General features: G+C 40.2%; 1 protein-coding gene across 5 annotated transcripts; it reads right to left on the reverse strand.

The window, feature by feature from the left end:
* Positions 1–73: 73 nt before the first annotated feature.
* Positions 74–27,945, reverse strand: CEP83 (centrosomal protein 83). Of its 5 annotated transcripts, none has more exons than XR_014538925.1 (18): positions 27,449–27,530; positions 26,971–27,017; positions 25,373–25,631; positions 23,888–24,038; positions 21,754–21,846; positions 19,611–19,742; positions 18,622–18,873; positions 12,604–12,735; positions 8,215–8,329; positions 7,156–7,300; positions 6,593–6,742; positions 5,139–5,214; positions 3,984–4,141; positions 2,862–2,991; positions 1,878–1,981; positions 1,512–1,689; positions 306–930; positions 74–264 (listed from the first exon to the last, which is right to left on the reverse strand). XR_014538925.1 is itself a non-coding variant. In XM_083573434.1 (16 exons), exons 1-16 carry the CDS (start codon positions 27,510–27,512, stop codon positions 739–741), a joined length of 2,226 nt encoding a protein of 741 aa, XP_083429560.1. In that variant the 5' UTR covers positions 27,513–27,945; the 3' UTR covers positions 74–738. The 5 variants fall into 5 exon arrangements, 2 of the variants coding, with proteins under 2 accessions (XP_083429560.1, XP_083429561.1); XR_014538927.1 differs by lacking the exon at positions 27,449–27,530 and adding an exon at positions 27,332–27,399; XR_014538926.1 differs by lacking the exons at positions 26,971–27,017; positions 27,449–27,530 and adding an exon at positions 27,332–27,402 and having other exon boundaries at positions 25,373–25,526.
* Positions 27,946–27,947: the final 2 nt, after the last annotated feature.

Genomic DNA, 27,947 nt, shown 5'->3' on the forward strand with positions numbered 1-27,947 from the left:
TACCCCTATATTAAAATAAGAAAATCAGTGCTCTTACACCACTGCTGCAAGTAAATAACACACAACAAGGAAGTAGATTTTACAAAAATATATTATAATAAATAGATTTGTTCACTTTTTTTGTTAACAAAAAATGTTTTGCACCGCACACATCTCTCTGTATAAAGGTAAAAAGCATATATTCATAATTCATAATCATTTTAAAATATTGATTGTTACTTCTGATATCCTTTATAATCATATTAAAGTGCAGATAATAAAGTACTTTATAAAGGCAGAGATCATATTCCCAGAATTTTACCGGCCTTTAGTTGTTCGGGTTGTTAGGGTTCAACCAATAATGTTTTGGGTTGTTTCAGTCTTGTTAATTACATGATGCCAGTCTTAAGCTCACAGTACTGATGAAAGATGGAGAACTTCATGATCAAACTGGAAAGGGGGATTTTTCCACACAGCTACTGCACTCCCTAAGTGACTTGAGAAAAGTCTTGTTAGAAAAAAATCGTTAGCGCAACATGATGGATCTCCTCCTATAATCCAAACTAGAAGAGCTCTCTCTCACACACACACACACAAAAAACACACACATTTTTTCTTGAATTCTACTGCTGTTGTTGCTTTTAAAAAACAATTAATTAAAAATATAGAAAATGATACAGACTATCCTCTACTTCAAGGCACTTCTGGGTGTGTTTTTGGCAAAGGACAAAAAGTATATGATGCTTTAGAGTCAAGTGTTTATTTGGCATCCCCAGCTGGTAGACCATACTCTTCAACAAGCTTATGTCTATCAGAGTTTGAGTCCGTGCTTATTACTGACCGAGCTCGTTCAGTAGAGGCCTCAAGCTCCTGCAGCTGTTTCCTCTGGGTGGTTTCTAGTTCTTCCAAGCGCTTGCGAAGCAGGGAAAGCTCTTTTTGATGCTGTTCCTCCTTGAAATTAAGAAGCAACCCATTATGTTTAACATTTAGAGAGATATTCTATGACTAACACTTTCATTGCAATCTGATGTTGTGCTTGTGCCTTTCTGGCTTCTGTTTACTTATTTAGATATTTTTGTATGGCTCACTAAGTCAAAAGAATGTGGCTTTCAGAATTATTATATATATTTTTTTAAATGAAACCTATACAGTATATAACCTGTGTATAAAATAGTCCATAATCCAAATGAGAGGGTGTTGGGATTCTGTTTCTCAAACAGCAGATATCCATGTCATATGGCAAACAGCTTTTGAAAGCGAAAGTCTTCCCGAAGCATTTTTTTATAAATAGAACACAGAACTCTGATGTTTAAAGCAATGAAGTAAAAACTTACTGGCTTTGCTTAAGGTAATTCTTTGAATTCTGGGTCTAGCCCACCACAGGGGGCTGTTTTATATATTTTCTCATATCCAAAACTTTCAGAAACCTGCTTTGAATTTTAAGCTCTCAACACTTCTTCCTGTTTTACAAGCTCATTTTCTTGCCACCTTAAACCATCTCTTTCAGAATGCCTATGTAACTTTGCACCTACCGGCAAGAAAGGGAAGGATGCCTCTGCTCCAGGTATCAGAGTTGAAGACAATAAGCCTACTTGATTCAGCACTGGGATGTTGGGAAACAGAATTAACCTGCGGAATTCGTTATGTCTCCGCTGCAAATCCTTTAGTCTTTTCTGAAGGCGAATATGTTCTTCAAAAGGAACATTCTGCCTAAAATAGTTAAGACGTGAAACAAACAGGATACTGTCTTGAAACATGCAAACTTTACCACCAATGCCATCTCAAGTGATGCAGCAAAAAATTTATTTCGGAAGCAATGTTAAACCTTAAGTAATGACGACAGTCATTCTGTCTCTGAAACATAACAAAATTCAAGAGCAAGCAAGATCTCAATGTACCTATTTAACACCTGGTTTTCTGTTTCCAGTTCTTCTCTCTTGGCTTCCAACAGCTCTATCTTCTCCAGTAACTTCTTTTGCTTTTTATCATTAAGTGTCTTCCTCTGCAAATAGGGCAAATACTATGTATAGTTAGAGAAACAAACATTCATTTGATTGTTGACGTCCAATGCAGCATACCATTTTCTAACCCATATGCTCTAATTGGAGTCTTATCCCCAAATTCTCAAATTAGGTACATATATTCATTGGGATGGAGGTACTTAATACTGAGCACACCAACCTGGTTACAATAAGAAAAATAATCAAGTATAGAGGAAGCATTTGTGAAATTGGTGTTTTTATGGGGGGCGGAGACATATCCATTTGGAGTTAACTATGATTACCAAAAGAGAGACAACATTATTGTCATTTTATTACAAACATCATTTGTATAGTGGGAAAGGCTAGCAGGAATGATGCAAACAGAGACCCTGACTGAAAAAGTATGTTTTGGAAAGAGGAACAGAAAGAGCAACACATCCTACTAGGACATCAAGTAGTGGGACAAAGCCTTGTGCTTCTTTCTCTCCTCAGTCACTGAAATTCCCTGTTAATTTATTTGGTGTGGAGGGGGAGAGGGAAAGAAAGGTCGCTGGTACTCTGCAAAGCTGTGAAAATATTTCTGCAACACTTGCATTTTTCCACAGGAAAAAAATATAGCTACATATTTTAAAAATCTAATTAGCTTTGGTGTGTAGCTGTTAATATCTATCCACAAACAAAAATTACCGGTAGATGTCACAACTAGGGTTATTTCTCGATGCTATCACAGCTTTTTTTTGCCATTTAAAACACAAAAGCTTTTAGCAATAGAGGTCAATATTTTGTTTTACAAATTACAAACATTATGTTGGCTACAATTAGAATCCTGTTATAGAAGCATAATTTTAGCTAACCCAGAATGAAAAAGTTTCCCTCAGATATATGTTGTAAGTGACATGCCTTTTTCTGAGCGACTGCTGCCCGGTGCAATTTTTCTTTCATCTGGTTATACTTCTGTTCTACCTCTGTAATACGCTGAATAAGTTTATGCTTTTCTTCTAGCCATTCGACATGTTTGTCTTCCAAATTTCTGGAGGGGGGGGAAAAAGCAATGGTTGCTCTTGCATATCAAATCCACAGTTAATCACCGCATTCATGAATGCGCTGAGTATATCTCACATGGCTAAATGAAATCCAGGTGTACCTAGAAGGTATGTTTCTTACAATTCCATAAACAATGGGAAAGGCGATCTGAAACTTGCAGGATGTCAAGTGCTAAATCAGCATTTACAAAACTGTATGTTGGGGTACTTCTATATGGGCTTATAAATTAGTTAGAAGTAATTAAAGGCTCCTGTGAGTCCTGTGAGAGAAAATTGACCATCATTTACCAGGCTCTGGGATGCTCTCCTGAGATCTCACAGAGCTGCCTGAGTTTCTGTGAGATCTTGCAAGAGCATCCCAGAGCCCAGCAAGCACCCAGAGATTTTAAAAGCTCTTTCTGTACCAGGAAAGCCCAATGCAAAAGCAGTTTCAACCAGCCAACTTTCAACCATGCAAGACTACAATTGTGCAAGTTAATTGTGTGCAAGATGTGATCGTACTGTATTGTATTTATTGAGTTGCTGTGAGAGGCAGATGATAGATTAAGAGGTAACGAAGTACATGGCTATATGTACAGGCTACATTCACACTTAATGGAACAAGGTAAATTGCTTTCCTGCTACAGAAAAGACATATTTAGTTAATAAATCCTTATGTCACAATTCTACCTAGACAGTCTGTGTGTTTTTATGGCAACATTATGTATATCATCTTAATGTGCAGCACATTCCTATGCATGTTGTGATTAATTAGGCTTACTTCCACATTAGTGTACATGGGATTGCATCCAGGCTATCAGTGCTATCAAATAAGTAGTAAAACCAAGACATAATTAATTCACATTTCAAATCTATCATAATAGAGAAAATTCACAATATAGGCAACTGAACCCAAGATAAACATCTGGGGCCATTTACTCTCCACAGAACTTTACTTTCTTGAGACAACACTAGCAAAATATTAAAAATGAAATCATACTTCTCTGAATCTAACTGAGCCCTTTCTGCTTGACTTCTCGCATTCTGACATTCATGTTTTAATCTCTCCACCATTTCCTTCAGTTTCTGATTGGAAACTAGCAAGTTATTCTCCGACTGTGACAGAGAAGCCACTTGGAGTTGCAAATCTTGGATGCGCTGCAAAAGAAACATAAAAATGATTGATGAAATCATTTATCAAAGCTCTAGAAGTCCCACCAAACAGCATATAAGCCCTATGTACACATCACTCAACTGTAGCAGTTACATGTGAACAATAGGAAGTGGAGCCATACTACAGGATCCAACCCAATGTGCCATAGATCCTACTCCCTCAACACCTGTGCATTTACTGCAGACGTCTACAAATGAGTGCCTACTTGCAGTCAGTTTAAAAAGCCACCCTGAGCACCACTTGAAAAGCCTCCATCATTTCTCCAACCCTCTCCATAAGTCTCTCTGCTTCCTCTAATCACCCTCTCCAACCACCTCTTCTGTACCCAAACACTCTCATGAAGGCTGCTGGTCATTTTTTCCTGCTCTCCTGCACCCCTCCCCACATGTGCCATGTTTGTGCCATTTTCTTATTCTTCCCCTGTGTGCCATTTTTGCATCTCTTAAAAGTATTGTATTATTTTTCAGTGATATGCACACAGCTGCAAGTTTGCATATTAAATAAGCTGTGGAAGTTGTTTTCTCAGAGCAGAACTGGAGGTAAGTTAGTGCCTTCCACAGAAGGTGCATTAAAGACAATCTAGCATGGCCTGGAGCAAGTAGGAGTCACCTATACAAATTAGTCCCACAGGAAAACAACTCTAGTCACCCAGTGTTAAGTGTTTGGCAGACATGTTGGGGCAAAGAAAGTACTTCTTCACACAGCATATAAATAGCTAACTTCCAAAATTCACTGCCACAAGATGTGATGATAGCCACTTTAAAAAGGAACAGGAGAGATTCATAAAGAATAAGACAACAGCTACTTGGCATGATTAACGAAACAAGTCTGTTCAGATGCAATGCACATCTGCATGCCAGACACTACTGACAAGCACACCTGTTATCATATGCTGGTTTCAATACAAGCTGCTACAATTAAAGAAGGAAAGTAACGTGATCTATCTTGAGAAGATGACAGAACATGATGTTGGATCCTTACCCCCTTTAGATTAGCATTTTCACTTCTCTCTTTTTCAAGCTCCTCAGAATGAATAGTTTGCTGTTGAATCTTTAGCCTATAAATGAATACAAAGTGGGATTTGTGATTTTTAAAAGGTCTACACTAGATGGACATTTTTAAATTAAACAAAATCTGACACAAGAGTGGAACTATGGAATTAAATGAAAAACTAATTCCCAGCATTTTGGAAAGAGACTACCCAGCATTAACTTTATATTTATTACTGAAATAATTTTTATCCTGCTCTTCTGTGAAAAGAGGTTACCAGAATAGCTTATGAATGTGAGAAGACTGTCCCTCTCTCAGGCTTGGATATATACTTAAGATGAATTCAGCAGAATATTCTACACAGAATGCACTGAGCATCCAATGGAATGTTTTAATAAATGGTGGGTTAATACTGATAGCTGTTGGAAGTGTGGGGGCCAGGGAGACATTTTGAAACATATATAATGAAAATGTCCAGTAACTGCTGAATTTTGAGAACTGGCTAAGCATGCTAAGTCGGTCCTAGGAAAATGTGGAAAGTGGTCTTATGGAGTGATGATATTATGAAACATCCCAGCTCTTTCAAACTTAAAGAAGGTACAAAATGCTTAAGATTAGAACGGTAAAACTGGCATTTAAATTAAGGCAATTATTACATATTGGAAATATAGTATAAAAAACATACATTGATACCTGGACACTAAGAGTTAAATGGATTTGACTATACAAAGAAGAGGTATAGACATTTTTGACAGATAAAAAGTTTAAAAGGCCACAAAACTGAAGACCACCTGCTGCTATGCTTGACTTGAATTTCCCACTTTTCTTTTAATCTCTCCTTTTCTTTTCCTTCTGACCTTGTCTGACTCATTTGATTTTCTCTGTGTTGTGTGCATCAGAGTGTAAATGGGTATGAATTCATGGTTGAATATATAAAAAGTTCACAAGACAAAGTTCTTAACAGATAGAATGTTTAGAGAATATTGAAACTGGAAAGACAAACTTGAAGGGCAGGAGAGAAAGGATGTTGAGGAAATAAATGGGAGTAACAATGCATGTATTGAGGACTGGTTCCAAACAATTTTTAGCAATATATGTTTGTATAAGATATAATCCCCCAAAAAATCTAATACAATAGTTATCAGTTTCTTCACTGTATTTTATAGTGTATTGTGCACATATTGTGTAATTGTGAACAAATGTAGAAGTTTCAAGAATAGCTTTAGGCAACAGCATGCTTCAGCTGGCAAAGAAATGGTGCAAAACAAGGGTCTACCAATTAAATACCTATTTCTATAAACCCATTTCTGGAGAAACAAAAACATCTGCCCAGCTTAGACACAAGCAGTGAAGTGTCAAGGGCTTTGTTCAGCAGGCAATAACACTTTCTGATAAAGTGTTAAAAACTCCAATTCCTAAATAGAATTAAAACCTCTACAAATTACCTAAGATCCTTGATTTCCCTTCTGCTGGATTCTTCTGCCACCTGCAGAGCAGATAACTTCTCTTTGTACTCATCCTTTTCCAACTGCCTCTGAGTATCTTGCTCCACTTTGATTTTCTCCAGTTCAGATAATCTGGCTTCAAGTTCTAACCTGAAACATTATGGAGTGTTTAAGAGCTGTGAAAAACAGATTTTTGTTTTTTAAATCATATCACAAACAAACATATATAAACATATATATGTGAGAGAGAACATTTCTACTCGGCTGGAATAGCTTCAGTGTTCCATGATTAGTGCAGAAACAGCACAAGCTCCTGTCTACAGATTTCATAGCCAGGCACAACTAATTCAGCAGCTTCCTTGGACAGGGCAAGAGTGATTTCAGGATACTGAAGCAATGTGAGATGCATTTAAAACACCCTGCCCACTGTAGCAATAGCAACTAGCAGCAGCAATTTTATAGCTGGAACATAATGCACAACGACTATATTCATAGGCAGGGAAGTTGCTACAATTTTAAACTCTTTTTGAGCAAGAGAAGAAAACATACAAGAACATACTTACTTTTCCTCCTGTAATGCTGCAAGTTTTTGGAAGCCTTCTTCTTCTGCAGCTTGTACTTTGCGTACTAATTCACGATCCTTTTCTATTAAAAGCATCTTGTGCTGCTCAAGTGTTTTCTTACGTATTTCATTATCTGAGTGTAAACCTGTTTTTAAACATTTACAGTATTTGAAAGCTCTGAAAATCACTACACAGAAGCTGATAAAACTGAATCTGTTGCTCACTCACGTAAGCCACCATTCATTTTGCCTGCATTCAAGTACAACTTTGCCCACAACTTTCCCACTACTTATAGCAGTGTAGCTTTAGGGAAGTATTATAGAATTAGGCTAAGAACCTTCAATGAATATTTACTCAGAAGTAAATCCCACTGGGTTCAGTGAAATTTACTCCCAGGTACACGCACACAGGATTGCAGCCTATGTCCCACAAGTTTCAGAAGGAAGGTTAAGTTTCTGTTTAACTTTCACCTGTGGGAAAATCAATGGCATTTAAATGTGTTCAAACTTCACCAGAAATGCATTCCACATGCATTTACAGAATTAAAATTAGACGCTATTTCTACTGGCATTAATGGGAGCATCTAAGTATAAATAATGATGAATGGATAGTTACAAGATGACAATTCTCATTTAAGAGAGGGTTCACACAATTATTGCAATATGAGAATATATTCATGTTTTACTTTATCATTAAAATGCTACAATATCCCTCCAACCCCAGAAAAAGATCACATTAAAAATTAAATATTCACAAAGCTATGACAGTTATGGCGAAAAGCCCCCACTGAATTTAAGAATTACACTAATTATATCCATGATTACTTCTGTTATGTCAGCTTACAGGTATATGAGCACATAGCTGGGTGCAGTGGGGCTACATGTTGGACAAAAACCATGGCAGCTTATTGAAAGTGACACATTAAAATGAAAGTATCCCAGTGAAAGGGATATGGCTGCACGACAGTACTTACTGGACTGTTCTAAATTTTTCTCCAAGACAAAAATCTGTATCTATAATTGGTGGCAATAACAAATCACTGAAGTAATAAAGTTTTACCATCTATTTCACTTTGAATCTTGTTTCTTTCTCTTTCTATCTCAGTCCTAGCTCTTGCCGCTTCCAGCTTGATGTTTGTTATTTCTAACTTGTGTGAATGCTTAAGTTCTTCAACCTATAGAAGATAATGTTTTATCAATTTCCAGTTTTGATCAGAACAGTTTTTCTGCTCAAGGAGGATAAAATCATGCAAGAATCCCTCCTATCTTCTTCTGGATGAAAGATTCTGAGGTTTTCTCCTACTTCCATAGGAGGAAGTTCCCCGAGCTAGAAATATGGTAGCTGAAATGATTTATGAAAAATATTTTTAAAATGGTAACCATTTAAAGTACACAGTCTGCTCTGGGTGTCATCGCCAAATGAGACGTGGCAGGGAAATCACTAGGAGCAGAGCCTTTCTAACAGCGGCACTCATACAATGGAACACCATCCCTATAGAGGTCTGTCAGACCCCAACACTATATTCTTTCAGGCATCTTGGGTGCCTTGGTAGAAAGGTAGTATATTAAAGATAATAAATTAATTCCCAAAGTAAGGAATTACAGGGGGGGAAATTAAAAATAGACCATAAAAGCTTTCAGGTTATGTTCATCAATGTCCGACCAAATAGGGGAATCTAGTGTCATGTACCTGTAACAGACTGCATTCATCCGATCAGCAACTTCCTTAAACCCAATTTGACAGGAGCTGGGTCTCCATCTCTCTTTTGCACACACAAATATTATTTGAGAATTCTTAGATAAAATTTCAAACAAATATTAATGAATACTGCAATCTGCTATTATGTAACTTGCAACAGATATTAATAAGAAATGAAGACTAGGTAATAACTGATACACATGTACACCTGATACATATATACAACCTGTAACAAGATACCTCTGCACATGAAAACTTTTTGTCTGAACCAGGGCTTGCTTGCATGCACATGCTTGTGCACATAGACACATGCAAACCAATTTCACATGAAAAACCTATTTCCTGGAGCCATGCAAATTAGCTCCAAGTGGCTTAAGCATTTAGGTCAATGTTTAAATGAAACTGTCAACCTCATTTCTAATAAAAATACTATACAGCTATGTGGGAATATTAAGTTTTTCATTCATTTATGAGCACTGCTGAGAAATGCACTCAATCCATTCCAAGCTGTGCTGATCAGTTGGGATACAATACCTGCAGATACTGCTATCAAAACAAATTCAGTTATCTGAACATAATTATGCTCAAACCTCACTATGTGAACGGCTGATTCAGATATCCAAACAGGCCGTTTGTCTACTTCCTTTGTTTGTGCTTTGCTGGTCGGCAGCAGCCATTTTCAGGCAGAAACCGTGGTGGTGGTGCAAGGAGGGAGAGTGGACAAATCAAGAGAGAGACTGGACAATTCAATTTTTCCTTTGTTTCTCTTCTGCTAGCTGGCAGCAGCCATTTTAGGAAGTAACCACAGCAGAACAGGGAGAGACACCACAGACTAGAAATATTTCCATAGCAAAGAATGGAAATCGTCAGCTTGTTATGCGAATGCTTTCTAACAAGTGATTTCCTGGGAACACATTTTGTTCAGAAACTGGGACCTGCCTGTACTACTATCACTAAGGTGTTAACATAAAAGAGCATCCTTAAAAGCCAGCATTCAGATGTCTAAAACATCTACAGTGTTTTAAGAGATTTTAAAACAGACACACAGAAGATGCACACAATTTGGCAACTTGCTCTTTTTACTGAGTTCTATGTTCTGCGAGGCAATCTGTCACCATGACAACATAAGCCTTCATGCTAGAGAAGTGCTGGTCTTAACTATGCCATTAAAATCACTGGCCTGGTATAATTGGCTCAGTATTATGGCAGATCATCTATCTCCTATATGTCACTTGCAAATAGCGAACCTTGGAGAAGAAATTTCAACGTGCTTCGTCACATACCCAACACAATGTAAAACCGAAGCAGCTGTCTTCCTGCCCTGTAACTAACAATGTTTTTTCAATAGAAAAATCAAAACATTGAAGACAATCATTGTCTGAAATGAACCGAAATTCTAGTTTAAACTTTCCTAGTACAGTAATTACAGGCTTGTTGAGAATTAAGCAGTAGGAGAAAGCACTTTTCAATGTCAAATGTAATCACAACCGCTAGTGTAGAAGCTACACAAGTTTTAAGAATTAGTATTTGATTAAGCAACTACAGTTAAGACACTGATTTTCTTAAAGTAAAAAGGAAACTCCATTTGTCATTTACACATCACAAGGTTTGACCACATCCCTTCTTGGTCTATCTGTCATCAATGGTTATTCTAGTTTAAAACGTTAGTTTTTGTATCACTGCTGATCAGGATCATATGAAGCTGCCTTAAACCAAGTCAGACCACTGCTACATCTAGCTCAGAACTGTCCACAGTAATTGGCAGTGACATTTCAAGATTACAGTGCACTCATCTCACTTTATTGGCCAAGGGAGCCGGCGTAAAGCTTCCGGGTCATGTGACCAGCATGACTAAGCCGCTTCTGGTGAACCAGAACAGCGCACGGAAATGCCATTTACCTTCCCGCAGGAGTGGTATCTATTTATCTACTTGCACTATGACGTGCTTTCGAACTGCTAGGTGGGCAGGAGCTGGGACCGAGCAACGGGAGCTCACCCCGTCACGGGGATTCAAAGTGCCGACCTTCTGATCGGCAAGTCCTAGGCTCTGTCGTTTAACCCACAGCGCCACCCGCATCCCTATTATACTTCCTTTATACTTAATGTTAATTCTCACAATAAGACTTATTCCACATTGAAGAAGTTGCAGCTCCATTCTCTATCATATGGATCCCTGGCTTCTTTAATAATAGCTACTGCTGCAGGTATCAGCGTACATAGAAGGCCGTTAAGATGAAAGATCACAGTTTATCATTTCTACAATCTCCAACAGTCATCTTGTGGTTACCCAATTTCTGTTTTCGTACTTCTGTGCTTTAAAACATAGTTTCTATTTTGCCCTCACGGAAGGAAGAAAACAGAATAATATGTGGAACAATTTCTCTAAGCCATTTACATAGCTGCAGGGGAAGTGTCCTGCTCTAACGTAAGAAATTATTTGGGAATATACTTATTTTGGGCTCAAAATATGTAAATATTTGAAAGCCACTTTCTGGGCGCATGACACTCAGCAGCTATTAATGCTGTTTATCTCTATAAGTATCAGGTTTAAAGTGGCTCCACCAGAACAGGAAACAATATGAAATTTGGAAAAGCAAAATACACAACATAATATGAAAGCATATATTTCCATTCACTTAACCAGCTACTCCCCCCAGTACTTTTTCTCTGTTGCCACAGTCTTTGACCCTGAATATATCAGGTTCCATTAACCCATGTCTCCATAACCTCTTGCTTCTACTTGCATTTTTCTACTTGTCCTTGGTTGGATCCAGACAAAGTCAATTGCACTTAGTTCCCACTAAAACCAAGTCCCATTGTGACTTAAGCACTACTATCTTAATCTGGATCCCATCTCCACCCCTTCTCTTTAGGCAGCTTAGACTCACTGCAAGACATCTTATTTTTCCCCCTTTCCCAAACAGAATTGAAATGGAGGGGGAAGGTGCTTTCTAAGAAATAGGCTGTTATCACAGGTGAGATCTGGCACAAGCTTCAGGCTGAGAACATGAAACTACAATTCTCCCCATCCAAGAAATAAAAGCCCACTAACATTTAAAGAGTGAGAATCTTGAGATCGCAAGTGAAAGTACTGGCTATTTAGATTAACTTGATCCAGCAATTTCTTGTTTATATACCTATTGAGAAGGCATGCCTTACATCTTAAAAACCAAGGTGGATTTTTTTAAAAAGTCACTGATCCCACTTTCACATGCAAGGAACTTCCACTCATGCAAGTGCTAATGCCCATGCAGCCATGTTATCACTGGTCACAGTAAAACTGCTTCTGCACTATCACTTCAGTCTGTACATGACTAAAAGCTCGCAGCACATTTATCCTCCACACAGAGAACAAGCATGTCAAGGAAAAGATTAGGCCAGAAGTTCTCTGTCCCGTTTGCTACCTCAAGTTAACTAGTTCTCAGAGCTGATTAGCGCTGGGCTAGACCAACCAACAGTCTGATGTGGCATAAGACAACCTCCTATCTTCACAATAGTAAGTGTTATTAAATGTGATTTGTGGATGTCATTACTGCTCTAGGGAACAGTGCCAAAAACAAAATGCTATGTTTTCATGCCAACAGAAAAATCCAAGGACAATAAGAACATGGCTTTTCAAACACTGAATTATGAAAAAGGAGAGAAATAAAGCCGTGTAATAGAGACAATTTGTCTCCAAAGATACAATTAGTGATAATGGTTCTGGTAACATCTCCAAAAAAACTGTCTTGACAGCATCAAAATACTTACTTTAGTTGTCAAGGCACTGATCTCTCGTTCAGCTTTATGTAGCTTGCTTCTTAAGAGCGTATTTTGCTCACTGCTCATCTGCAGTTCCTTTTCAATGCGTTCCAGCTGCAGCTTAAGGGATTGTTTTTCAGCCTTAAAATTAAGAAAGGAAATCTTAAATTGCTTCACAGAAATGAATCTTGAAGCAGAGTTCTAAACCTATTTGCACAAAAGTAAGGTTCCTTCACTCAAAACCTCGCCACCTGGCTGGGACTGATGAACTGGTTTCAAGAGGCCAATAAAATCAGTGCCATTACTTCTAGTGAGTAAGCGTCTGAGGTCTCAAATCTTTTTGGAGTTCTCCGGGTCATTTTGCATTAACATATTTTAGATGGTTAGCTTATTTGCTCTGAAGTTAAATAGCTCCCCTAGGAAGCTAGGGCTAGTTCAAGCACCAGAACTACATCACAATATTGCAAAGTTATAAAATGCTCAGGTTTGGGGCTGGCAGCTCTTCAGCAACATGCAGCACAGCAGCAGAAAGGGGGAAGGGAATGTCCTTTCTCCCATCTCCCATCCTAAAACAGTCTCTCTCCCTCTCAGACCTGAACAAGAATATAAAGCTCGTGCACCTATTTTATTTTTAAAATTTGTATACTGCCCTTCATCTGAAGATCACAGGCAGGTTCACAACATAAAAATACAAAATGAAAACACAAAATGCATAATTAAAAACAAAAACAAACCAATGATCTGTTGGGATCCAAGCCATTATCAGAGGAATTGGCCACTCTCCAGGTGCCCGGCATGGATTCCTTGTTGACCTCCCCGTCAGCGACTCCCGGCAAGACAAGGCGAGGTCTCTATCGGCCGATCCTCCTCAAACGTGAGAAGAACACAACCACTCCTCCCCCATCCCCAGGGAGGGGAGAGAGACAGACAGAAATGTATTTACATGCCTTTATTTCTGTCTTTCCAGCAGTGCAGAGGAAACATGTCTGCACCCTCTTTACAGCAATAGCAGAGAGAGAATAACTCCACCCATGTACTACTGGTACAGGGTCATGTGACACTCTGAGCTAACATCCGGTGCTCAGTGCACACAATAGACTGTTCCTTGTTCCCACGGCACAGTCCCAAAACATCAACATCCTGTTTGGCTTTCCAGCCATCTGGAGCACTCAGCAGCATTGCTCCTTTTTCGTAACAACCTCCCCCAAAAGAATCAATGCGTGTTGCGGCAAGCAAAGCATGATCCAGAGAAGAAAACAAACAGTTGTTATACACATAACACTCCCCTGTTGTTTCAGTTCCACCCTTGGAACTACCCGCCACTGGTTTCCCCAGTGTACCTCTCTGGTTGTCTGGCTTCCAAGGAATGAGTGCATCTGCATTACCTTGGCTAGCAACTCTCTGTTGTGTCTTTGTCTCTGACTTAGACACAGCTCCAACCTGTCCTCGGTTGTGTACAACAGCAACACATGCAACAGCTAAGTTAGCAAACTCTTCTGAGTACCTTTTGGGTGGTTCACCCTTTGTGACTCTCTCAGACCTGCGCAAGAGGTGCTGATCCTCTCTGCTCACTGGTTCAGCCTCAGGACTCTTAGGAGAACCAGTTCCAACAGTAAACAGTGGTTCATCCTTCACCTGTGAAGGTCTATCCATTGTGTGAGATTTCCTCTCAATGACTGTGACAACTGAGCTCTCTGAGCTACCACTGTCACTCTCAGTACCACTGTACTCTGTGAAATCATCATCTGAATCGTCCTCTGTGGGAAATGTGTGTACTATCACTCTCTCCTGTTCAGGAGCACTCTCTAGAAATTTTGTGAGAATCACCTGACCAGATTCAGACAAAATTACTCTGTAGAGACCCTTTTCATATCCCACAAAAATGCCTCTGGCATTCTTTACTCCACCTGGAGCTTCTGTCCTCACATGAGACCCAAAAACCTTGAAATGGGCAACAGAAGGTTTTCTCTGGAACAGTTTCTCAAAAGGAGAACTTCCCAACTCTTTTGAAACCTTTCTCACCCACGCATAACAAAACGACATGAGGGACTCCGCCCAGAACTCATGTGGCAGATGTGAACTAAGCAATTGCGCATTCATCCCCTTTTGCAATTCTTTGTTCACCCTTACACAGACACCCCTGTTCCACGCTTCCGCTGAAACAGCAACCTTGTGTCTTATCTCTTTCTTCTGCAGGAACCTCTGGAAATCCTGTAAAAGAAAAATCTGCTTCTCATCTGTTAAAAGACAATCAATGTTAGCATCATGCATATCTTTAACCTTGTCACAAAACTCCTGAAACCTTTCCAAGGCTTCCTGTGGCCTCTTTAACACATAAATCCAGACAAAGTTAGAGAAATGATCCACACACACAAGATAAAATCTTGCATTGCCTCTAGATGGTTCTAGAGGACCTATCACATCAGCATACACCCGCTGAAATGCTCTGTCGACCCTGGCCACCTTCTTGGCGCTCGTTTTGGTCACACCTGCAAGAGAAATCAAGTTAGACTCAGAATTACATTCCATGTAATCACTTTGGTCAAAAGTCAATAAATACAGTCCATCTTTCTCTCTGGCAGAAAGATACAACTCTCCATCTTTGAAGATCTTGCAGCTCTTATCATCATAGGACAGTTTCAGTCCTTTCTTTGCAATCTGCGAAACACTCAGCAGATTGAACTTCAATTCAGGAACCAAGTAAACATTGTGTATAGTCAGGTTCAGACTCTTCAGATACACAGTTCCAATCCCGGTCGCTTCCAGCTTCTGACCGTTGGCTTGTTCCACAGCGAAGCTTTGCTTCTTAAACGTTGAAAAGAGCGCCTTGTGTGGGGACATATGAAAATTACAGCCCGTATCGATTATAAACGAGTGTCCAACATCTGGCGTGGTCCCTTTCGCCATCAGGGCCTTTGCAGGTTTAACCGAAGACTTGGTATGACCTTTGCCTGCTGCCTCAGGCTTTGCTGAGCGGCCCTTAGCTCCTTTCGGCTGGCGTGGCTTCTTACAGTTCTGCTGAAGATGCCCAGCCTGTCCACAATTGTAACATCGGACAACGTTCAAAGCTACAGCATCCTCTCCAGTAGCAATATCAGTGGGGGAATTAGAACTCCGTTCTTCCCTCCCCCTGTCCTTCACCTCCAGTGCAGCAAGCCTGTCGTGTTCATTCAAAACAACGGCAGTCACCCTCTCCGCGGTCAAATCGTTCGCCGGAAGGGAACCCAGCTGACTGGCAACCGTTTTGTAAGTCCGATTTAAGCTGTTTATCATCATGAAGTAGAACACTTCCTCCTGCAGACGGAAATTGCGTTCCACCATCTGTTGGCGCAGATATTTCATTTCCGTCAGGTGCGCTTGAACATCTCCATCAGGCGCAAGCCTCAGATTGGTCAGCTTCTCAAAATACAACAACGCTGAAGAACCAGCATCTCTCTGATGTGTTCTACGCAGCGTTTCCCAAATCTCACGCGCGTATTCCAAATCCTGAATATGCACAAGTTGATCATCCGAGACACACAGAATTATAGCCGTCCTGGCCTTCACATTCTGTGATTCCCAACCTCGCGTTGGTGCTTGAGGGATGGGGTTCTCAATCACCCCAAAAAACCTCTGATTCTGCAACAGGGCCTTCATCTTTACAGACCAAGATGAATAATTGTCATTAGTCAGGGGAGGCGGGTAAGGCAAGGCTCCCCCCTTCTTGGCATCCATTTTGAATCCAAGTCTCAGCTCTTCACTCTCGAGCTAGTAAAATCCAAAAGCTCTTTTGAGCTGTTTTTCTGCCTCTCTCAGGCAGGCAATCTCCAAGCTGTCTCACTGTCCTTGCAAAGAAGCGAAGTCAAAACAACTTTCGCTTTCCCATTGCTCTGACTGAGCCAGCCCCAGGTGTCAGTATCTTTCCACTGTCCTGACTGTCGTTGCTTAGCAACTGTGCATACTTTTCATCCTTATCTCACCACAAGTATGCCTGGTATGCAAGCCTAGCTCTCAGAGCTGTTTTTCCAAACGCAGCTCCTGTGAACCACTCCTGCGTTCACACTTTCAGCCCGAAATTCAGCATACCTTTTTGGGGCTCCGATGCTTGGAAAACACCCTCTCTTGGTGTCCAGCCGTCTGTTCAGCTTCTGGCTGCAATGCAGACGTTATCTTCTTTCCTTGGTGCAGAGGATGGCACACGATCCATCAACCTCTCACCTCTCATGCTGATTCCCATGGATCAGATAACCAGCAGCGTCTGCTACCATATGTTGGGATCCAAGCCATTATCAGAGGAATTGGCCACTCTCCAGGTGCCCGGCATGGATTCCTTTTTGACCTCCCCGTCAGCGACTCCCGGCAAGACAAGGCGAGGTCTCTATCGGCTGATCCTCCTCAAACGTGAGAAGAACACAACCACTCCTCCCCCATCCCCAGGGAGGGGAGAGAGACAGACAGAAATGTATTTACTTGCCTTTATTTCTGTCTTTCCAGCAGTGCAGAGGAAACATGTCTGCACCCTCTTTACAGCAATAGCAGAGAGAGAATAACTCCACCCATGTACTACTGGTACAGGGTCATGTGACACTCTGAGCTAACATCCAGTGCTCAGTGCACACAATAGACTGTTCCTTGTTCCCACGGCACAGTCCCAAAACATCAACATCCTGTTTGGCTTTCCAGCCATCTGGAGCACTCAGCAGCATTGCTCCTTTTTCGTAACATGATCATCTCCCACAAAGACATTTAAAAGGGCATAGGATGCTAATCAGCCAAATGCCTGGCTGAAGAGAAACATTTTCACCTGCCGCCTAAAGATATGTAATGAAGGTGCTAGGTGAGGCTCCTTGGGAAAAACATTCTACAAACAAGGAGCCTCCACAGAAAAGGCCTGTTCTTGTGTTGCCACCCTCCAGACCTTATGTGGGGAAGGCACCCAAAGAAGGGCCTCGGATAATGATTTCAGGGTCCGGGTCAGTTCATATAAGATGCATTTCTTGAGGTATTGTGGTCCTGTCTGAAGCCATTATCATGGAACTGCTTTTATGGGTGGGGATAACACTGCAGCATTGCCCTGCAGACCCCATTTATTCTCTCTAATTGGCACTCAGAGATATAAATTTGCTATCAGCTGGCAAGCAAAACAGGGTCATAAAAAATAAGGAAGTGGTTTTCCAGAACCCAGACATCTCCCCAGCTTCACAGAATATGCAAGTTGCATTTAAAGCCTGACAATAACCTGTGAACTTCTTGGACACACACAATGCTAGGGGATCCTTTGAAGAAAAAGAAAATAGGAAACTGAAGGTGGGGGAAGAGGAAATTGGTCTACTCAAGCTGCAAACAGCTTATAGAAAGTACTGTATTCTTTCCTGTATAAGACTAGGTTTTTTTCCTAAAAAATAATGTCAAAAATTAGGGGGCATCTTACTCTGGGCCATCTCCCCCTATTTTCTTAAATCCGAGTCCCCGAGTCTTATACATGGGGGCGTCTTATAGGTGGAAAAATATGGTGATCTGGCGAGGGGTGATTAGAATAGGGAGGTGGGTTTTTTTTATAAAACAAAAACTTACCTTCCTGTACTATACAAGTCTCCTGAAATTCCCCCTCACAACCTCTAGTCTCCTAATAAGTTTGAACAGCTGTATAAGATATTGTTGCTGGACCCATTTGTAGAATTTGCTTATTGAATGTTTTGGACCTTAGTGTATTATTCAGCTTATATATTTATTTATTGTTTCTACAGACAGGTTTGTTTACCAGAGTAAAATATCCTTCCACTTTTAATCTTATGTAAAAAGTTCAAACCTGTAGACTCCGCAATGATTATTCAAAATATCATGATTCAAACCACTTTGTAGATAAATCTGTCATATTTTTCAGAACTACTTTGCAAAGAAGTAATCTTATTACTATTAGGGAAATGTGAATCTGATTAGGAAGAATCAAGCTCATTGACGGCTTGATGTGAGTTTCTCATTGTTTAAGTTAACACACAGTGTACACCTTTACTATGTCTTGTAGGGAGAACAATCAGAATCTCCTACCTCCAAGGATCGCGTTGTAGCTTGCATCTCGGTTAACTGTCGCACCTGTATTCTTTGCACATTTTCTGCTTGCATACCAGAGTTCTCCCTCTGAGCTCTTAGTTCTGCTACTTCTGCTTCAAAACCCTTTAATTTCTGAACTAGTTGAGCCTTTTCTCTTAATAGTGCTTCCACACGCTTGCCATCTCTTGTAGGATCAATATTAAGCAGCTGATTATGCAATTCTTCTTTATCTTTGCCAAGTCTCGTTATCTATGAGTAAAAGAACAGACAACACTATGGGCCCACTCCAGTCTAAGTATGACTTCAGAAAACCCAAAAGATTCAATGATTCCTTGCACCAGGTGCACACACAACCGTGTATGCAGACGGGAGGGAGTGAATGAGAACCCACCACGTGCGAACCATGTTCCTGTGCTTGGAATTGGTCAAAGTGTATTTAAATATAACATTATGTTGATAAGCCCAGAAGTACTAGAAAAGCACATAAAAGTAAATATATTTGTTCTAAAATGAAAACACATTTTCATTTCATTCAAAATAAGCAATACATTGGTAAAACTAGCACTATGTTTTATAGGCCCTTTTCTCACAGAAAAATTAAAGTGACAGAAATGTCCCCCCCATAAAACTGGAACCAATAACACACCTAAGGTAATTTTTTAGTCAGGAAAAATATCAACACATTTTCTAAGATGTTTTCACTTGATTAAGAACAGTAGAACAATGAAATATGCAATTAGTTCATTTTCACAACTGTAAGGCTGCAGAACTACACACATTTACTTGGGAGTAAGTTGGCTGAATGCAGCAAGACTTACTCTAAAGTTAACATATGGTAAACTGCATATTTCCTCCTTTTTCTTAAGACATTCATGAAGCAGAAGGCCTGACTGATTATGCTTTAGGCAGGGTTCAAATTTATTACGGTTGATTAAATTCATATTCAAATGTTATGGTTTTTCTTATATTAAAATATTCTTCCTTACCTCAGATTCATATTTTAATTTGTTCTCTTCTAAAATATGGACATGTTCTTCTTTCTGATGCTCAAACTCTGATTTAAGGAAAGTATGTTCATAGCGAAGTTTGTTATATTCTGTTCTCCATTTTTCTGCTTCCTAATTAAGAAGAACATATGTGACTAAAGTGAATAAAAAATACAAACCCATGCAGAAAAAAATGAACACACAAGATGTTTAGTAAGTATCAGGTGTAAACTGAAAACAGGTCAACAATTGTTAATTGTTTTTGATGGCAACATTTACAGTTGCATCAAAAGAAATACAGTAATACTATTGTTTGGCTTAAGCTCCAGAAGCAACGGTGAATGCTCCTTGCCAGTGACCATTGCGGCAGTGGAGTCATATTGCCAGGAAGAACAGCTGAGATTAGGGCTGTGCTATAAATCAATATATCAAATCATGATAACAGGTTTTTTTAATGACTTTGCAATTTATCACATATTGTGTGTGTGGTATTAAAAAAAATCACAATATTGGAAAAACCAGGAAGCCGATGCTTCTTCCTGTGTGTGCAGCACTTGCTAACTCCACCTCAGTCAGCTCTTCCCTGCCTCCTGCAGCAACAAGAAATAGCTACAAATCACTACAGCAGGCTGACTCAAATATTGCCCAGCAGATATCACCAAACAAAGCTTTGAAAACCGGTTAGCAGTCACTGTCAGTCAACCTTCCCTGTCTCATGCAGGAGGAGCAATTCACTACAAATTACTACAGGCCGAGTCGAGTATCGCAAAGCAGATGTTGCCAAATGGAACTTTGAGAAATGGTTAGCTCTCTGTCTCCCCAGCCATCCAGCCGACAAGCAGGGACTTCTTCCCTCAAGGCTCTTGCTTAAAGGCACCAGGCTGGTAGTTGGTTTAGGGAAAGCCTGTAAGGTTCAGAATTCTGGAGCCCTTTCCCCCCAGTAAAAAAAAAAAACTGGGGTTAGTAAAAACAGACACCTTCCTTTGGCATTTGACCATCTTCTGTCATTCCCCCCTCCATCTGCATGTGCGTACTGCTTGTGAGTATGCGAGTGTCTATGTGTGTCTCCCCCCCCCCCATCCGTTGGTGGTGTATGTGGTGCATTTGTTTTTGTGAAGCAGCAGCCACCAGTCGGCAAAAAACATTGGGTTTTCCAACCAAGGATATCTGAATATATAAAAGTGTGACACTGAATTTGCTTTTTCTTATTTAGTAATGTAATTAAATTTTTAGGGAAGCTTTGATATCTATGCTAATAATTACTTCCATAACTTTAATTTTTCAAAAACTGTGCTACTATTGGTACAGTAGTACTATAACATAACAGTTGTAACAATATGTTAAGTAAAAAAAATTCAGTTTTAGAGTTAGACCCATAAGTAGTAGCAGCTGCCAGGACATTGCCATGTTCACCTCTACATAGCTCCAGCCTTATTTCACATATCGTGATATAGCGAAATATCACAATGTTTAACTGGTAATAGTTGAAAACCAGATATCGCCCAGCCCTAGTTGAGATAGCTGAGCCACTGTCAAGAGAATCCTGTTCTTTCTCTTATTGTTACCTTTAGTCACTGAAGGGTTGTACCAGCCTCTGTGACGCTCATGGGCCCAAAAGCTTAATAGTGCAGTGGGTAAGATCCTATCTCCAGCCTCTTTAATCACAAAACAGGAGGCATTGCATGGTTGCATTTGCACTAACCCAGTTTAGCATGACATAGGTGAGCCAGAAGGTGCCTAAGCAAAACAGGCTTACACACTACACTTTCCCTCTCCTATGTAGCCAGGGAGAGGACTTTATCAGAATTTAATTTCACTTTTACAGACATATGCTTGCTGTTGTGTTCAACCAGGGAAGCTGAATTAAAACAAACTGTTATGCTTCATGGCAAGATAACTTCGATCCATGGGTCTTTAAGCTCACCTTGTTATTTAATCAGCTTGTATTTAAATGTTATCAGAAAGAAGATAAACACTGACCTCTCCTGTCCATCAAATATAAGTAACAGTAGATAGGAAAATATATTTTGGTTAGAAAAATTATAACTAATTATGGAGCCAGCTAACTAAAAATATTTTTATACTTTGAAGAAAAGGCTGGATATAAAACTTTCATTTCATAGAAAACTTTGTTTCTACTTACTTTATCTAGCTTTCGAAGGTTCTCTTTCAGAGGTGCTTCTATGTTGTCTCTTATTTCTGTTTTAAGCAACTCTAACTTCTGTGGAGTAATTACCTACATGTCCGAAGAAACGCATAAAAAGAAAGCAACAGTTTCATTATTTGCCTCTATGAAGATTATGCCGCCACTTAAAAGATCTGGCGTTCCCCAACCTAAGGATGGAAACACTCCAATATTATCCTGTTATGCTGCATATATTCCTAAAGTACTGGAACTGGCAACAATAAAAAGGTATAGGATCTGTTTGAACACTGCTATTACAACAAGGTTTTCATCACTGGGCAACTGCGAAAATGACTCAAAGGAAAATACAAACTAAATATACAGGCCTAAACATACCTGGAAGTAAGGCATGTTCAGCTCAATGCAGCTGGCTTGTGAATAGACATGTATAAAACGGCACTGCACAATTCCTAACACAGATCAAAGATAGATGCATATTTGTTATAGCATACAGTCTACCCAACTAATAAAAATTCAGTGTTGAGACACAGTATGAATAACTAGGACTATGGAGACTCAGGTACAAATCCCCACTCAAGTCATGAAACTGACTGAATGACCTTGGGCACTTGTCTCTCAACCTACTGTAAGTCATATGGTTGTTATTAAGATAAATGCTGGGGGTGGGGGGGAGAGAAACCACTTAATAGAATTCTATGAAATAAAGAGGTATAAAAATTAAATAAATAAATAAACTCCATAGCTGCCGTGAGCTGCTTGAAAGAAGAGTGGAATTAAGTTATTAATAAATAATATTCTCAAATTCATGAACATGTGATAGGGAAACATTTTAATATACATGAAATCTTTAGAAAGGCATATTTTTTTTACCAGTGACCCTTCACAGCTTTGGAATGCCCTTCCAAAAAAATCTCATTATTATAATTTAAGTGCCATTTATGGTTTTCTGGGCATTTTAGGACTACTAATTTAACTTAGACATGAATGATTTTACCTTCTACTTAAATTGGCTATTGCTGTTTTAGTTTGCATGCTTTATTTATGACTTTATATTGTACTTCAATTCTTACAACTCTTTTAGCCACTTTAAGAGCATATATCTATGCAGAAGAAATTGGATATAAACTATGTACACAAATAAGTAAATACAGTATCACTCCTTCTTAATGTCCTGTCCGGAAACCTATGTCCCCACTGTGGAAGGACGTGTGGATCTAGAATTGGCCTCCACAGTCACTTATGGACTCGCTGTTAAGACCATGTTCATGGAAGACAATCTTACTCGGCTACGAGTGATCGCCAAAGAAGAAAAATAAGAGTGTACAATATTCCAGGAGACATAAAATTTCTTGACAGATTATATTTCACACACCCTGCCCTTCCTCTAATCAATTGAGAAAAACAATTTAAGCTGGGCAAAATCATCTAATGGATCAGATGCTCCCTGCAAGCCATTACAGTCATACCCTGTAAGCTGAACGGAATCCGTTCTGGAAGTCCGTTCAACTTCCAAAATGTTTGGAAACCAAGGCGCAGCTTTCGATTGGCTCCAGGAAACTCCTGCAGCCAATCGGAAGCCACACTGGATGTTCAGCTTCCAAAGAATGTTTGCAAACTGGAACACTTACTTCCGGGTTTGCGGCATTCAGCAGCCAAAATGTACAATTGCCAAGGCATTCAGCTCCCAAGGTACGACTGTAGTAAAAGTGCATGTCATGTTCCAGACAACTGTTAAACAAGTTACATGAGTCAAAGGGGTCTTTAAACTTCTTTTGAAATGGCAGCTCTCATGCCTCATGTCAAATTTATTTTTGAAACTGAGCAGAGTATGGCATGGAGATATTTTGAATGAAGAGAAAAATAGTCACAAAGTACTCCTACATGATTGAAGCCACTGGTCTTCAACTGGTGGGCTGGGACTCACTATCAGGTCATGGCTGATCTAAGGTGGGTCACAACAGCAGTACTACCACAAAAGAAATATGTGGTAAGAAAAGTAAGAACTACATTCCCAATTGCAGTTCTTTAGATACCAGTAACAGTTTAACAGGAACATCAGCCATAATTAGCAATGTGGATTAAGATACTGTGTATGAATAATGTAACTTAACAGAAAAAATTGTGGCCGTACCTGCTTCTTTAACTCCTCTACTTCTCTTGATTTATCCAACAATTCATCTCGGAATTCACCGAGCAGACACTGAAATTTATCATGAACTGTCTGCTTTTCATGTAACAACTGTTTGAGCTCATTTTGTGATTTTGTATATTCATTCTGAAGCCTAAAAAGAAATCATTTTACAATGTATCTGCTTTTCAGTTTACTTATCTATATCTTGGCACATTGAAGATAACAGAGAAAGGAGAGGAAAGGGGAAGTAGGATAAACAGGGGAAGCATATCATTTCATTTCAGTTACACATACTTAGGCTTAATTACAGTTAATATGACACATAGGGAGTTGTGCCAAAAGACTGCACAGAAAAGGAGAGGTTTGAAGGAAGTAAGAGCAACAACACCATGGAGGTGTTCTGGGTGGCAGCTTTGACATTTTCTTCCTGTTAGAAAGTTTTTTATACTGAAAATGTCAATACACACAAACACAAAATCAACATTGCACATATTTTTAAATACACGAGCACAACAATACAACCCCCACTTTGTGGTGGGCTGGGGGGAAGTGGAATGGGTGCAAGTGTCCCTCTACCTAGTCCTGGCAGCCTGTATCTGGCACAGAGTTCCACTCCCACCTGCCAAAAATGTGGAAGTGCCATTAGTAGGATTCCTACAGGCAGCAACCAGTGGATCTCCAAAACAGAACTTTCCAGGGGCAGGGCTGAACTGGCCTGGGATATGTTGGATCCTAAGCAGGCCCTACTACAGTCACATGACAGTCACCTCCAGGTTGCCACAGTAATCTGCCAATTCTCCACCTTCTGTGCAGGAGAGCTGTATCTGCCAACCTGCTACTCCATAAAGCCCTACCAAGCAGAGAAGAGTTAGAATTGTTCCCTAAATAACTGAAATTTCAGCATCCCAAGAAATTGAGGCCCAATTCACAGAAACTAGAAGCAATACAATGGCAAAGTGAAACAGAACTGCATGGAGGCTGCTCCATTTGGCAAATAGTTTGTGTGCTTTTGCCAAGCTTCAACAGTACACTGCCCATACCGGCCAAAGAAATAATGTTGGGCAGATGGAAGAGCTGGTTGCCACTGCCTGAAGGCAACGTCCAACAGCACACATGCCCACCCAGTATGTCCCCTCAGGAAATACCAGGGCACAGAAAAGGACGTCACTGTGTGAAGGTGCATTGTGTATCTTTGGGCAATGGTGCCTTTTCCACATTGAGGAGGAATACCAGCCAAAAATTGTCTACCCATCCCTGGTGGCTGCAACATAACCATGCAAATCCACCTGTTGTCATCAAGTTCCTGCAAACTAGCCCCTACTCCCCAGTAAAAGTTTGTAGCAGTGTGCTAAACTTGAATACTATTCGTCTAACATCTGATTAGTACTGCAACTAGTTTAGCTATAGAAAACTTACATTTTATTTTCATGATCAAAACATTTAATTAAATAGCTCAACATCAAAAAGAAAGAAAGCATACTATACCTTGTATGTTCTGCTTTAAGAGTTTGGTAATTGTTTTTATGGTGTTCACACCGCATTCTTTCATCATTTAACAGTTTTTGTACTTCTGCTTGTGAGCTAAGATCTCCACTTCCACCGACTGATGAAAGGATATGTGGAAAAGTGTCCATTCTGACTGAATGTTAATGAGATGACAATGTTAATAAAGCTGTCAGCACAAGCCTGCCACCGTCATAGAGACCGCTTTCTCTCCTGAGGGAATCCCTTGAGGCCAAATTACCTGTACAAACAGAAAAGCACCCAATTAGTAGTCAATGGATTCATGGTTAAAAAGGCTCTGCTTTGAATACATGTTCAAAAGCTTCATTATTTCTCTGACAAGGGTATCTTTGAAAATACATATATATAGTGTGTGTGTTTTAATCTGATTTCATTCTCAAATCAACCACATTAAACAAAGTTAATTTATGAAAGCACTGCATAAACTTCCCCATTATCTAAACATTTTTTTTCTTTGGGTGCAAAAGTTCTGTTCCCACAGGACTGTTTACTCTGAAGACAGCCAAACTGTGCAATATCCTCTGAGGATAATGCATCCCACTTTGTGACAGATGCAAGTTACAACCAGTATAATATGCAACACTTTGCCTGCATTGAATGCCTTGCTAAAATCTTCCCTGCCATTGCTAGGCACTAAACTGAAGCTACCAATGGTTTTAGCTATGTGATATGACTAATATTGTTTTGTAAAATAATTAAAATTTGGTTTATTTGACACATGATGCCTAAACTTATTGAGGAAGAGAAAATAATTAATAGTAAAAATACAAGCCTTCAGGCTTTGGCACAGGATAGGTTATAAATCAAAACTAAGCACAAACATTAAACTAGTAAAAAGAACTTTACACCAGAGCTTAAAGCATGCCCACTAAATAAAATTTGAGGAGCTGGGGTTGCCAGAAAATGTCTTGCAATTAAAAGGTCAATGGATTTGAAACACAAATTTTAATACTTATAATAAAGTTACATGCTGAAAAATTAAATACATATCTAGTGTGTATAGGTGAAGTTTTATTTGTTGTATGATTACTGGGTGACATCCAATAGTGTAAGCCTGCTTGCACAATGGGATTTCTCCTACCGTGCACAGCTCCCCAAAACAGATGGGGTGGGGCGAGACTATGTCTCCTCATTGGATCTCACCCTGTTTTTAAAAGATTCGTTTTTCAAACCATATCTTTTATTATTTGTGTTTTATTATTATTATTAACAGCCTTGATAAAAGATACCGGAATAAATATTAGGATAGACGCTAATTGTCCAATATAGAAGACAATAATCCATTTGGATTATACTGACCCCTTGTGGTTAAGTTTCCAAATGCTTATAAAACTGTGAGCGGTTATTTCTAGAGAGCTGCTTAAATCAGTGCAGCTACATTGCACGCACCTTTTAAGAGCAGCAGAACTAGAGCGGTTAGCCAGCATTCCCTTACGAGCACCTTGGCGGTATTTTACAAAAATCCCTTTGGCCGGTGAAACTATCTGGAGTGGCATTAGTGTACAGTGCTATTTTTTTATTTTTTTGTAGAAAAAGAGAAACTCACCGTGAACGCCTACCTTATAATGGCAATGGCGCCCACCTGAGAGGTGCGGGAACAAAGTTCCTGATAGCGGGGAAAGAAAAGAAAAAGCCCTGGATGGCAATATTCCGTGTTTCGTCTCACTGGGACTGGGGTTTTTTTTTTTGTGGGGGGGAGGCGCTGGTCTTCCTTCACCGGCCTACCTCAGAGGGCCGTCGCGAAGGCGAAAGGCGGGCGGGGAAGGGAAGCCTCCAGCCCCCCCAACCCCCACGAAGGAAAGCGGCTGACCGACCTACGTCGAAAGAACGAGAACCGCGAAGCAAGCGGGCAGCGCCAACCGCCTCAGGAGCAGCCCTGCCCCGCCGGACCTCCCCTGCCTCCTTCCCTTCCTCGCTTACCCGCCACCTCAGGCGGGCATCGGTTGCCTCGGCTGTTTAAAAATGGCGCTTCGGCTCCGCTCGCCCCGCCCCTCTCGTTTTCCGCTGAGCCCTCCCGGGACCCGTATGCTCGCCTACCTTTCCATTTTGTCAGCTGGCGCCTGGAACCCACCGGACAATATCTTCGCCAGCCCCGGGGCATCACGGGAATGCGGAAGCGTGGTTGCCACGATGCAATAGATGCAAGAGGCGGGAGGCGGCGCGCGAAGGCAAAAGTGGGCGGGGCTAATTGTGTTAACCCTTAGCTTGTCCGCTTCTCAGGAACGCTGCTTGATTACGCCCAAAGTAGAGTCCGTTCTAATCGGAAGGAGGCGGTTCTTGCGTTCTTTAACAACGAAGTGCACTAACCTTTGATGAGAGGGAACCAGTACTTCAGGCGTGGGGGGCGGGGAACGAGTTTTAGGGTACATTCCTGACTGACCCCGCTTTTCTAGGAGTCAGCCCCATGGAATTAAATATGAGCTCCTTCCCAGCAGGCACAAAGCTGTTAAATTTACTTGAAACAAAGCTGTTCGTTCCCGTTTGGTAGCGTTTTCCTAAGTTTCAAGTGGTCAGGAAAAACAAAAGAGCTGTACAT

This window comes from Podarcis filfolensis (assembly GCF_964270895.1).
Source record: "Podarcis filfolensis genome assembly, chromosome: 10".
Taxonomy (NCBI): Eukaryota; Metazoa; Chordata; class Lepidosauria; order Squamata; family Lacertidae; genus Podarcis; species Podarcis filfolensis.